A 14,022-nucleotide genomic window follows, 5' to 3' on the forward strand; every position below is an offset into this window, starting at 1 on the left:
AGGGACAGAGGCTTAGTGACCGGCATCAGAATTACCTGTGTTGTCTGGGAACACACCTCGGGACGGGTGGTCTCTGTGGACAAACCATTAAACAGAATGGAGAACTGCCTTTCTGCAGGCTTGGCCCAACTTCCCAGAAGTCCCCGTGTACCCGTGAAGTGAAGCACCTCAGGAAAACATGGCCCAAAGGCCGGGCTTTGCCCCCTGAAGCTGCCCTGGGAGTCATGTCAGCACCTCCCCGCTTCCTTCTTCTCCCCATACCACCCCCTGACGGGCTCATTCGCCCAGGGTTTCCAAGGATCAAACTGGCCTAGGTCCACACACTTCCTCCGAGGCAAAATGTACCCATGACTTTTTTGTGCTTTTGAGTTAGACCAGAATAAGCATGAGGTGTGAAGGTTTATTACCCCGATAACTGTTTACACCAGGCGTGTTGCTTGATAAAGACGGTGCGGGGCACATGTCCGGGCTCGTCTGAGAGCATGAAGTGGGTGGGCGCAGGGTCGGAGGCTCGGGAGGGCCATTGTTCCAGCATCAATTCCTTCTAAAGCCCCAACTGGATTACTTGGAGGCAGCTTAATTAAGGCTGCTGTGTTTTCTTCTTTCTCCTGTCTTCTAACTTTAAGTACTTACTGCTGTTCCAGCAAAATACAGAGAACTTGCTTCTCTGGCCACTCGGAAGATGTAGGTCAGAGCTCTCTTACCAAAAAATAAGTAAAATCATACAGGATTTGATAAATATAGTCCATAAACGTCTATCTGAAAGTATGTATGTGTCTGTCCGTCCATCCATCCATCCATCCATCCCTCCCTCCTTCCTTCTATCCTACCTACCTACCTACCTACTTACCTATCTTTCTTTACATGCCTCAGAGAATATACTTTTGTTTCATATGCTCATGGAACATTTATAAAAATTGATCAAGTAATTGGACAAAAAAAACACAACAGATTTTTTTTAATGTAGAAAACTTCAGGTTACATTTGCTGATTATAATCCAATAAAATTCAAAATAGCTAATTTAAGGAGGATACTTTTTTTTTATATTTAGAAATTACAAACACATTCCTCGGTAGCTCTAAGATGAAAGAAGAAATCAAAAATAAATTAAAAACTACACAGAAAGCAATTAAAGAACACTTAATACCAAAATCTATGTGATAAACAAAGCTGTATTTAGAAAAAAATGTATAACCCTATAATGTCATCATTATTCAAGAAGATAGGTGAAAAAAACAAAACTAAACACCTGTCTTAGAAAGCAAGAAAAGAACAGTAAAGATAAATCAAAACAAGCCAGGTAGGAGAAACAAAAGATTAAAGGTACAAAGCCAGGTAGGAGAAGCAAAAGATTAAAGGTACAATCAATAGAATAATAAAAACAAAGTAGCAAAGAGAAACCAATCCCAAACTGGTTCTCTGAAAAGAACAGTAACTTCCTCAAAAACTTAGTTATGAAAAAAAAAAAAGTGAAAATATGCAAGATTAAGAATGAGAAAAGGGCTTCCCTGGTGGCGCAGTGGTTGAGAGTCCACCTGCCGATGCAGGGGACACGGGTTCGTGCCCCGGTCCGGGAAGATCCCACATGCCGCGGAGCGGCTGGACCCGTGAGCCATCGCCGCTGAGCCTGCGCGTCCGGAGCCTGTGCTCCGCAACGGGAGAGGCCACAACAGTGAGAGGCCCCCGTACCGTAAAAAAAAAAAAAAAAAAAAGAATGAGAAAGGAGAAATAACCAGATATAGGAAGTATTAAAATAATCTTTAGAGAATACATACAAATGTATGGCAACAAATTTAAAAAACCTAAGAGAACTGGATGATTTTTGAAAAACCAAATATGCTACCAAAATTGACTTATGAAGCCGTGGGAATTAGCAGAGGGCATGGGGGGCGGGAATGGGGGGTGGCGGGTGATGATCAAAAGGAATCTTTGAAAAAGATTCTGGAACCTGATGGATTTGAGGCCTACTTTCGTCTAACTTTTAAAAACTAGAACTAGAAACTCCAAGTCCTAAGTCTTGCAGGCCACAGAAAATGGTGGAGAGTTCTCCTATGCATTTTATGAAGGCAGCATAATTTTAATTCTAAAATCTGAAGAGACTGTGAAATGAGAAAATTATAGATAGACCCCCTCTCACTATAAAGATGAAAAGACTCAAAATACTAGCAAAAAGAACCAGGAAATGTATCAAAAGAATAACAGATTAACACATTATGACCAAATGGGGCTTATTCCAGGGACTAAGGGTGGGGTGATACCAGGAAATCTGTCAATATAATGTATTCCATTTTTAAAAAATTAAAGGAGAAGAAATATGGTCATAACAATAGATGCTGAAAGGGTTTTGCTGTAATTCAACAGCCATTCCTAACCTAAATTCCTACAAACAAAATGAAAAGATGGTCAGACTCACTGCTGGTAATTCACTAAAGCAAGAATGAAATGCGACTTGTCCCTATTAGACTGGTTGACATTTCTGGTGGGGGCACAGAGAGAGGGCACTCAGGTGGGCCGCAGCCCTCCACATCCCCACCAGCATTTCTGGGAAGTGATCTTGCGTGTATCCTCGGAGACAATCGGCTGCTGGGAATCTACTGCACAGAAATAAAACTAGTGCATAAGCACGTAAGTAGGAGGGTGTCTACTGTAGCGCTGGTGTTAGGGGAAGGGGGGTGGTGGCATGAGAATCAAGTGAATGCCCTTCAAAACAGGAATCGTTGAGTCCACAAGGACAGTCACACCATCAGTTGTGCTGCATTTAAGGCGACAGAGTCACACCAACCTGAAGGTAACACTGAGAAGGTGCAGAAAAGTATACGATTCCAGGGCTTCCCTGGTGGCGCAGTGGTTGAGAGTCCGCCTGCCGATGCAGGGGACGCGGGTTCGTGCCCCGGTCCGGGAAGATCCCACATGCCGCGGAGCGGCTGGGCCCGTGAGCCGTGGCCGCTGAGCCTGCGCGTCCGGAGCCTGTGCTCCGCAACGGGAGAGGCCACAACAGTGAGAGGCCCGCGTACAGCAAAAAAAAAAAAAAAAAATACGATTCCAATGTTATGAAAACAAACGTTCGGAACGACATATGACTATGTCTCTGTTCTATGTCTGTATATAATCACATGAACATAGTGAGAACACAGGCCATCCACGAGTTCATTGGTTTTGAGGTGGAGTTGGGAGGGATATGGGGGGGAAGCAATAGCTGCCCTCATATGCTGTAACATAGATATAAAATTATATTTTTGTTTCTCATTTGTATGCAAACATTTTAAATCTGACGTTTAAAAGTTTCAACAGGATTATTCCTGTTGAATAATGAAACAGGAATAAAAAGCAAAGTTCCCTTCTTCCTTTGGTGTCCACAATTGCTTCAGGCACCTCCCAGCCAGAGACGCAGCTTGGACCAGCAGCTACTCCTCAGGACCTGGTCTCCATAGTGACCTGGTCTCCTGGAGGAGTGCCGTGCGCCCTTTCTGTGCCTGGCGTGCTGGGACAGCTTGTCTTCAGGTGCCGGCCTCCTGCTCTGGGAGCCCCTGCAATATTCTGGTTGTGCTCTCGTTTGGGGGAGTGAGCCTCCCCTCCCCTCCCCTCCCCGACGGTGGACGGGGTATTCGAATGAGGGGGAGAGTTTCTTGATGAAATCCAATTCTTTGCCTATTCCACGCTGAACCCTGCAGCTGAATGTGGCTGGAGAAAAACACCACCAGGCTGCCTGGTCTCACTTTAAATTCCTGATCACCAACCTCAAATGGGCCCGTTTGTTGCCTGGCAAACATCCCGTACCTCCCTGGTCTGTTCACTTTCCCTTTATCCTAAATGACCGTTTTCTACCTCTCCCTTCTCTCCAAATTTCCATCCCCTCCTGTCCCGTCCTTACTCTCTGCTGATCTTCCTGGGAAAACAGAAGAAACCAAATGAGAACCTCCAGTAGTTTCGACCTCATCTGCCCATGTCCCTGGCCAGCCAGGCCCCCTTCCCCCCGTTACTATCGCCCCTCGTCTCTAGAAGCACCAGCCATCTCTCTCCACTTACGGCCAGATTACTCCAGAGACTTGTCAATATTCATTTTCTCCAATCTCTCTTCATTTTTTTCTTGAATCTATGTATCCAGCCTTCACCCTCCCCACTCCACCGAAACCACTCTTAGGAAGGTCTCCAGTGACCTCAGTGTTATAAATCCAGTGTTAACTGTTGGTCCTCATCCTACCTAATCAGCAGCCTTTGACAGTTTATCTCCCTCCTCTGTGGACCTTTCTGGACCCCACGCCCTCCTGGTTTCACACCCGACTCTGGGAGGCGCTGCTCTGTCCCCTTTGCTGCTAAACTCCTCTCCACCTGCCTAAACTCTTAAACTTCAGGGACCCCCAGGACTCAGATCTTGGACCTCTTTTCTTTGCTGCCCTCCCCGCACTGCCCTCCCGCACTGCACCCCCCCGCACTGCCCTCCCTCACTGCCCTCCCGCACTGCCCCACTCCTTTGAGGATTTCATATTTCATCCAGGCTCCACTCGTCACTTGCATGATGACTCCCAATCTTATGCCTTTGGCCTGGACTCATCCCTGGAACTCCAGTGCCCGGCTGCCTTCTTGACCTGTCCAGTAATATCAAGTAGGCACCTTGAACTTAACCAATCCTGCTCCTCCTGAAGTCTCCTCCTCAGAAATGACAACTTCCATCCTGCCAGGGCCTGGACCAGTAACCTCAGAGTGGTGAGGTGAGCGCAGCCAACACGAAGCCCGGCCCTGGCTGACGGGAAGAGCTGCCAACTCTGGGAAGTTAAGCAAGGCCCAAGGTGCAGGGCCGGCCTGGGAACGCGCTCGCCCGGAGCGAGGGAAAGGCTGCGTGTGACTGCACGTGTTGTAATACGTTTGGCATTTGTCATTGGCGATGGTTCTACAATCTATGGGACAGCAAGAAACCAGAAGGAAACAACATGTTTGGAAGTCAACAGAGCATTTTATTCCACAGGAAGAAAAATAACGACTCTGATATGAGAAACAGATTCAAGAGTCTCAACAGACTGGTGATTGTAAGAGTGTTCACACGGTGGAGACCCAGATACTTTATTTTCAGAATATTATCGAGCAGCTACTATGGTATTTTGAGGCACAGATGATGCTTAAAAATAAAGTGGCCCAGGAGCCTTCCAAACCCCGAGGTGCGTCTCTACCACGATGAGGCACTCGGGCCGCTAAGAGGCCATGTTTCTGTTTCCCAGTCAGCGGTGAGCAGGCCCAGGTGTGGGAAGCACAGAACAGCCAGCCTTTCTGGTGGGTGAGGAAAGCAGCTGTGGCCAGGCGGTGATGCGGCCAGCTGTGCTGGGTCAGCGCATCAAGGGGGCTTTGCTTTCTGCTTGCCCAATTTCTCCTGATTCAATTTATTTTACTTTCCTCGGAGAGGAACTGGGTACTTGAGGCAGCAAGAAAATCGGCAGAAATTATCATAACAAAGTCTCAGACATCGCTGGCTAAATACCAATTTAAAAACCAGAGCCAGGGCCTGCTTCCTCCAAAGCTTTGGATTTTTTTCCTGGCAAACTAGGAAACTACGTCCAAAGCCCCTGAAACCTTATCATCACCAGGCCTGGCACGAGGGCCGCAAGGGCCCAGGGAGCCTGAGAAGCTCTTAGCTGCACCCACCCTCCAACCCCACCCCATTTGGTCTTTGGATCCCATGTTAACATCTGCCTCTTCCAAGGCGCAAACATCAGGGGGGAGTTGTGCTAGGGAGATGAGCAACTATTGTATTTCGAGGGCTGATGAAATTTAGAAAGGAACCGGGAGGAGGGCATCTCAACACCCCTCTGGAGTCTCCTGGAAGCACCATTCCACAGTGCAGCCCTCAACCAACTTCCCGTGGGCAGAGCTGCAGAGAACACCGGTTGCCGCTGGGCCCAAAGTCAGGCTTCCTTAGTAATACCAAGCTCCTCAATCCAACAGAACTCCCAAGTGACTTCATTCCAGAAAGTGACAGAAGGCTCACTGACACAAACCATCAACCCTCTGAGAGTCTCATCGTTAAGGGGTCATGATCTCAGGGAGTGCGTTACTTTTGACAAAAACCACAAGCCCAACTTGTGGGCTGCAGGCTGGGAGGCCGGTGAGGACGACAAGAGGCCTGCAGGGAGCCGCACCTGGCGCATGGCTGGGGCCCAGCAGGACCAACCAACCGACGCACCAAAAACCCACCCCGAGCCTGCAAAAGCCGGGCTTCGATTCTGCAGGCCATGAACCCAGAGGTCAGTGAAGACCATATACAAATCCTGGAGTTCAAGACGAGCCCTGAAAACACTACTTTGCCAAAGCACTAAGCACTTGGGTTAAAGCTCTTTGAAAACACGCACGCACGCACGCACACACCCACCCACCCCCGAGTGGGGAGAGAAAGACACACACACACACACACACACACAGCCGAGTGGGGAGAGAAAGACACACAGACACACACACACACACCCCCGAGTGGGGAGAGAAAGACAGACACACACACACACACACACACACACACACCCCCGAGTGGGGAGAGAAAGACACACACACACACCCGAGTGGGGAGAGAAAGACAGATTAGCTTCATTTGTGTTTTGGAAGGATCTGGGTCATGAGTTATAAACACCAAAACCTTCCACGCATCCACTGATCCGATGGGTCCTTTTAGATCTCAGCTACATGTGACACGGTTGTAGAGACTGACTAGATTTATTAAAATAAAAATTAAAAAAATCACAAGGCTAGTCATTCATTCTAGGTCTCCCCTCTCCCTACCTTGGTTATTCCTTAAAGAAAAGAGAAACCACAGAAACAAGACCCAGGAAGGAGAGGGCACTCGGTCTAGGCCTTGCCACCAGTCGGAATTTAAAACCAAGGGCAAGAGATACTTTGGCCAGATCTTGGCCCCAAACTTACAAGAACAGCTTTCTAGCACTCAGATTTCATTCCCTTTTCTAAGACTCTCTCCTTCTCCCTTCTCATCCCAGGGGCGCCGTCACCGCGTCCCCAGGGCTGTGGGGCTGGGCGGCTGCCTGTAGCTTTATTAAGGAGAACAGGGCCCAGGAGCTCCTTTGCTGCTGCCGCTCAGGAGGGAACACTCTCGCTGTGGGTTTTTGATAAATTTGTGGAGCTTTGATCTGTTAAACAGCCCTACGGGATTTTTTTTTTTCCCTTCTAAGTTATCAGAGCCTACCAATGGTTCAAACTGGCCTCTCTGATAATAACCCAAGGAAACCTTATAATGCTGGCGTGTGTGTGTGCGCGTGGTAACAGGACACACCTCGAAGTTTTACCTCAAAGTCTGGCAAGACTAGTCAAGAGAGAGCCAGCGAAGACAGGCAGATAAAAAATAATTTGTGACACTCTAAGAACTGTCTCTAAACTGGGGGAGAAAGAAAGAAAAGACGCATCCGAGTCACTCCCCTAGGCCTCGTCAAGGGCTGGCTCTGGGTCTCGACACTTCGGTTCGCGGCTCCAGCCGGGACGAGCACAGCTTTCAAAGGCGTCGCTCTTGACGCACCTGCCCCCTCACCTCAGCCCACCTGACCGTGAATACTCTAGTTTCCCAAACTAAGGCATAACATTCTGCAGCTTCCAAGAATCCCTCTTCACGGACAGCACCCTGAATGAGACGGGTAGAATTAGTGCAATAGAAGATCCAATATCATTTTATATTACTTTACAGTTAACAAACCTTTACACACATCACAGGACCTGTTCAGAAATGCTCCTACGTATTTACAAACACACAGTTGTACATATATACATGTTAACAAAATACAGGGCAATCTAAAAATTAGGTTGATCTCAGTTACACCTTCTTTGTTTTAAACGTTATTCAACCAATGCCTCTTAAAAATCACCTCCCCATAATCGAAAGTAACCCCCTGCCCCACAAATTAATATGGTTCCATTTGTAACCCCTGTCACCAGTATGTCCTCTCCCTCCTGACGGCATCCCCCAAACCTTATTCTGGTTTCCTCTAATTTAAGCCAAGCCCGCGGGCCTCTCTCCCCCTGACTGGCTGGGGGTCTACGTCTGGGAGTGTCCCTCCGGCAGCTGGGGTTTCTCAGGAGTCCAGCTCCAACTGCTCTTGGTTTTCATTGAGTCTTAACATAAGTTGCTGTTCATAGTAAAGGCTCTTTGCATAGTTTATTTCTTGTGATAACTTGACAGCAAGGACCTCTGATTTCACGTGGACCTGAAGAAAAGGACAGAATGAGTAACCTGCCCCCGAGGTGGGAGGCCAGACAGAATCACAGGACACGGGCCATTGAAATCCACCCAGGCAGCAGCTCCCAGCCTGACCGCGGATCAGAACAGCATGGGTGCCGTTTAAAGAAACAGATTCCCAGGGCCCTACTCCTAGCTATGCCGATTCGAGGTCTGGGGTGGACCTCTGGAATCTGTATCTTTAACTTTCCCCAGGTGACTGTGCAGTCGACCCACAATCACCCGACATTTGGGACTGCCTGTAACTGAGAACCAGTTTCAGCTCCGAGGGGTGAAGATCAGCTGGGGTGAGACTAAGCGGAGAACAAAGACTTGGGGCTCAAATCTAAAGTCTGGCGATGGTCAAAGCACACGAATGCCCTCGAGGCCTTTCTTATCAAGAAAGCTCACTTGCCTTGAAAGGGTGAAGTGCAGCTGGGCAAAGCTCCCCACCTCCGAAAGGAACTTGTGGAAATACTCCGGCTTTTGGGTGTTAACTCAATTAATCTACCGGCCCTAACCTAAGCCAATGACCCCAGGGGAGCCTGCACAAGCCAAACCAAACCCAAGCGCATTCCTGGGCAGGGAGAAGGTCAAGGGAGAGAGGCCCCAAAAGGCTGGTTGCTGTTTCTCATCTGTGGAAACACTGAGATAAGCAGGGCCATTTTGAATGGCACGTCATTCTCGAATGCAGGCTTGAAAATCCTAGCATTCCAGGTGAAAAATGAGCAGGGCTAACACCTGGTTTCATGAAAAGATCCCACGTTAGAATATGGCTGGCGGTGGGGTCCCTCACACGTGCTTCTGCTGAGCCAACAACAGCCCCTCTGGGCGGAGGCAGCAGCGTGATCCAGGCTGCCAGCCCTGGAGCTGCACGGGCACGTGGGTTTGAACCTCAGCGCTCTCCGGTGTTGGCCGGATAAGCTTGAGCAAGTCACCCCGGTCCCCACCAAGCCTCCTTACCAGTCAAGTGGGGACAAGAGCAGTACAACATTAAATAATCTATAAGTACTTAGGATCCAGCCTGACACACAGTAGGCCCTTAACGAATGCTGGTTATTAACAGGAACGGTGTTGTTGAAAAGTCCTGCCATAACAATATCTTGTACCTTTTGGAGGTCAAGTATAAAGTTTGTTTGCAGATATTCATTGAGCTCTTACCGTGGGTGGGGGCCTATGCTAGACATTGCTTCCTTGTGCAGAAAAAAAAGTTAGTTTCCAATTATTCTAGAGGTGGAGCAATGAAGAAGCCAATGGGTGCTCTAACGCCCTCTTAGATTCAATGCACCGAAGAGTGCCATTTTAGGAATAAAACACCCCCGTGCACCATGTCAGCTGGTCCTCACGGCTGATCAGAGGCGGTGATGCTGCCCGTGCTGTATGGGCGGGAAACCGTGGCAGAAGCGTTGAGCAACCCGCCCTCCGGTGGAGCTGGGAGCGCGGCGGCGTCCCACCCCGCACACACTGAGCGCCTTCCGCCTGTGGGACTAAGAAGCAGGACCCCGGGCACTCACAGCAGCCCAGCCCAGCCTCACACGCGGCAAACACCCTCCCGTTGAGAAGCATTGGCAGGGCAGCGGCCGGCTGAGGAGACAGGGCGGGGGTGCACTCACCAGCGGCTTCTGGTGGGAAGGGCCGGGCATGGACACCCCACTGCTCGTGTTCACGGCCTTCTTGGTCACCTGCACGTACACCTTGCCGTGGTCTTTGGAGACGAGGCAGTGGTAGAGGTCGTCGTACTTGACTTCCAGGAAAATGGCCTCCCGGTCTAGGCAGTCTCCGCTTTTCAGGAAGTAGACAGCCTTGGAGGAGATGAGCACACAGTAGCTGTCGATGTTCTCCACGGCTATGAAGCTGCAGAGAAAGAGGCGGAGTGAGAAGGGCACGCAGAGCCTCGAGGCTGAGGCTGTAGGAGGGGGGGCCCCCCCAGGCTCCGACCTTGAAGCCAGGCTCCCTCCCTCACTACACCTTGGGCAGGTGGCTCACCCGCTCTGAGCCTCCGTCTCCTTGTGTGTAAATCAGGAATAAAAAAAAGTGACACTGGCCTCTCAGGGCTGCTGTGAGGCCAGTGTGTAAAGCACAGAGCCCTTACACAGGGGGGCTTGATAATATGACCAAGTGGATCAACGGGAGAAACAATTTTATGGCCTTTTTATAGCCTAAGGCTTAGAGAAAACTGTAGCAGTGCTTTGTTGGGCAGAAGAGAAGAAGGAAACACAATGCTTTGAAATGCTGACTGAAGCAGCAGCTGAGCAGGTTCACCGGGAAGGCGGGGTGGGGGAGGGGCAGCCACAGGGCTGGAAGTCGTGGGCAGGGGTGGTGGTGATGGACCCGGGAAAGCGGAATCGGAATCGGATGGGTCACCAACCTAGGCGCCGCGAGAGGACGGCACGCCTTCTCCAGGTGCGCACCTACGTCCACTTCCTTTTTGTCACAGTTCTAGTAAGAGGTCACCTGGTCTCAGCTCAGCACCTCCAGGGACAGGGGACTCACTGGTGAGACCACCACCGCGTTCTCAGAACCCAACTGTTAGAGAGTGCTTTTTTAGGTAAAGCCGTAATCTTCATTTCCATAAACTCTCAGTCATCACTTCTAGGGGCTTTAGGGCCACTCAGAAAAAAAAATCTCTTCTTCCCTGGAGCCCCAGATTTAAAGTGGAAATTTATGCATGTCAAAGCTCTCAGCTCGGCTACTGAATGAAGAGCAGTGACCCTTGGAAACCGCCGTGACAGCTCTCCCAGGCCTGGCTGCCTCCGTCGCATCTTGTGACAGCCTTCCACAATGGGGCGGCCACGTCGGGGGACAGCGCAGGGGAGCGGGTGACGGCAAGAATACTAAGAGCTGACGACAGGCTGGCTGTCAAGCCCCGGCCCCCCGGGACTTGATGTCCTGAGAGGAATTGCCACACCGCAGTTGCCTGGAGCCGCGGCTCCCCTGGAAGGGACCGGGTCCCAGGATGGCTTTGTTCCAGGGTCAGCAGTCGCCAAACTCTGCTGGGATGGAGCAGGCCTGCCTGCTGCTGGACGGGCCGGTCCTCTCTCAGTCCCAAGCTGGCGCCAGGCCCCTGCTCACCTCTGGGCTTAGAGAGCCCCCCCGTTCTGAACATGCCTTGTCTCTCAGCCCAAGGATTCAGGAGTTCTCTCTGAAGCTTCCCGAGAAACACGCCCACCCTGCGCCCACTTCTGAAGGCTTCCTCGCTTACCGTCAAGAGCACTGCCAAGCAGCTACTTGTTCTCATTTTGTTTCCCGGACAGGTATTTGACTCTCTGACTAAGCTGATGTAAGAGTGGGGTCCACACCCTACGCCCCCCGTTGTCTCCCTGGGCACCCACCACTGAGTCGGCCACCCCCTCAGTACTCAGCGAAAATATGCCTGGTTCCAGCTGCCATTTTAATTAAAGCCTCACATGACAAAAATTGGGGTTTACTGTTCTATTCTAACTGGTTGGCAATGCCAAGAATGTAGACTTGTAAAGTCTCAATGCCAAAATTAGAAATACCCAGCAGCTTTTGGTGTTCAGGCCACTTAGCACGGAATTTCCCATATCCCGGGCTCTGACAGTATCCAGGGGGCAGCAGTATCATTTAAAGAAACCAACTGAAATCTAAAATAGCTGGTCCAGGGGAAGAAAAGGTGACAGAAAGAGACAGAGAGACAGAGAGAGATGAAAAAAGCTTCCTGACAAAGAGGGGAAGGATCACAGGACCAGCTAGAACTGGCTGGGAAACTAGCTTAAAAACTGAAAATGGCCTAGGACTTCTGAGCACAGGTGGGCCGGGCACATGGCGACTGAGGCTGTAATGGGCTCTCAAAGGAGATCCCCGAAGTCGGCCACCGCAATTAGGGTGAGAGCAGCACGTGCATTAAAAATCCAATAGAGATTGCTACCTTTCCTCTGGTCCAGCACAAGATGGGGTACTTCTATCCCATCACCCGTGCCTCCACTCTCACCCTGTTTAGTACCTGCTGGCTGACATTTACGCGCAGCCTCTAAAAGGGCCAAGGCCTTTCCATCTGGGCAGCTGCTCTTACACCTGGGCCGAATGGCTGACATTATTAGTGCCTTTTCCAAACTGGACTTCTTTAAAACAGACTCCCTTCCAAGAGGACACAGACAGTGCAAAGTCCTCCATCAGGCCAGAAGAACTTCTGCTCTGGGTGGAAGGAAGGAGGAAAGGCAGCTCTGAGCGGGGACGCTCTAGGGAATGTTTCCCCACACAGTGGTGGAAGCGCAGGCCGAGCGGGCAGGGAGACCCACCAGGCTGGGCCAGCTGCTGTCTCTGCGGCTCAGTTTCTTCATCTGATAGAGATCATACTACCTGCCGTCACAAAGTCAGTAAAGCCACGGGCAAAGAATTCATGGCTGGGCTTCCCTGGTGGCGCAGTGGTTAAGAATCCGCCTGCCAGTGCGGGGGAACACGGATTCGAGCCCTGGTCCGGGAAGGTACCACATGCCACAGAGCAACTAAGCCCGTGTGCCACAACTACTGAGCCTGCGCTCTAGAGCCCGCGACACAACTACTGAGCCCGCGTGCCACAACTGCTGAAGCCCACGTGCCTAGAGCCCGTGCTCCGCAACGAGAGAGCCCACCACAGTGAGAGGCCTGTGCACCGCAACAAAGAGTAGCCCCCGCTCACCGCAACCAGAGAAAGCCCACGCACAGCAACGAAGACCAAACACAGCCAAAACTAAATAATAAATAAATTAATTAAAAAAAAAAAAAAAGGACTTCACGTCCATTACAGAAACGTGAGGGGAGAGGAGCAGTTTGTAAACGTGCACAGATCTCTATTCTGTGAGCTCAGGGGCCCTATTCGGACCCTGAAGCTAATACAGACAGTAATTTTTGGACATTTACGTGAAATGTTCTAGTCTCTTCAAATCAAAAGCAGCCAAGGGCCTAAGTGAAAGGAGGGGAAAGGGAGACAGCGGGGCCTCAGCTGGAGCGCCAGGGTCCCAGACCACGGTCTGAGCAAGAACCCAGACACTGACTTAGCCAACAGCATCTCTCTCTCCATTTTCCTCCTGATGGTCCCCTGGAACGCCCACAACCAGTGACCAAGGCTTTGGGTTTCACCATTCCAGCATACGTTTCTTTAAAAAACAAAATCTGGAAACCACAACAAAGAATAATTAAAACCGAGCTCCAGATTACGGGTCCCCTCCTGTAATGGAGACCAACCCCAAACTTGTCACCGAGAGAGAGGAACCAAAACCCAGGGGGACAAGGGAAGCCGAACCAATGAGTGCACTCAGCGCTTCTCTGCCCATCTGCCCCCGCCTCTGTCCCTTTGTCGTCAAAGTCCGGTGTCCCCCTCCCTGCCTGGCCGTCCCCTGCCAAGGCCTGTGCTCCACAGCCTTTCATTTGCGTCACCTGAGAGGCTCAGGGTTTCGTCCAGAGTGGCAGCGGCTATGGCCTCACACGAGCTGAGTCTAGACACGGGGCTCTCCACTCTTCATCCCCCGTACCCACCTCGCGCTTCACGCAGGGCTGCTCTTGGCTCATGAATGAGTGACCACTGCAAAACCTCGTGGGATGACACGGGGAGGAAAGCCATGTGGTCTCAGGTCGATCCTGAGTGTGTCCTTCCACCCTCTGACCTATTATTAATTCGGAGGAAGAATGAAAGAATGTGGCCAGAGACACACAGCCTCTGGATAAGCTGTACCCTTCAAACATGAAGAACCAGAGAAGCTGCCCAGTGCTCTGTAGACACCGCGAATGATTCTATAAAAAAACAGGCGGGGACTCCCCTGGTGGTGCAGTGGCTGAGATTGGTGGTGCACCAATCAATGCAGGGGACACGGGTTCGAGCCCTGGT

General features: G+C 50.6%; 1 protein-coding gene across 1 annotated transcript in view; it reads right to left on the bottom strand.

Moving 5' to 3' along the window:
- Positions 1-7,810: 7,810 nt before the first annotated feature.
- Positions 7,811-14,022, bottom strand: part of VPS13D (vacuolar protein sorting 13 homolog D) — a 236,236-nt gene continuing 230,024 nt past the window's right edge. Inside the window, exons 68-69 of the mRNA XM_028487836.2 lie at positions 9,812-10,052; positions 7,811-8,187 (exon numbers count right to left, since the gene is read on the bottom strand). Of these exons, the coding sequence (XP_028343637.2) occupies positions 8,056-8,187; positions 9,812-10,052 (373 nt within the window). The 3' untranslated portion in view covers positions 7,811-8,055. The remainder of the gene's footprint in view (positions 8,188-9,811; positions 10,053-14,022) is intronic.

Source organism: Physeter macrocephalus, chromosome 3 (assembly GCF_002837175.3).
Source record: "Physeter macrocephalus isolate SW-GA chromosome 3, ASM283717v5, whole genome shotgun sequence".
Classification (NCBI taxonomy): domain Eukaryota; kingdom Metazoa; phylum Chordata; class Mammalia; order Artiodactyla; family Physeteridae; genus Physeter; species Physeter macrocephalus.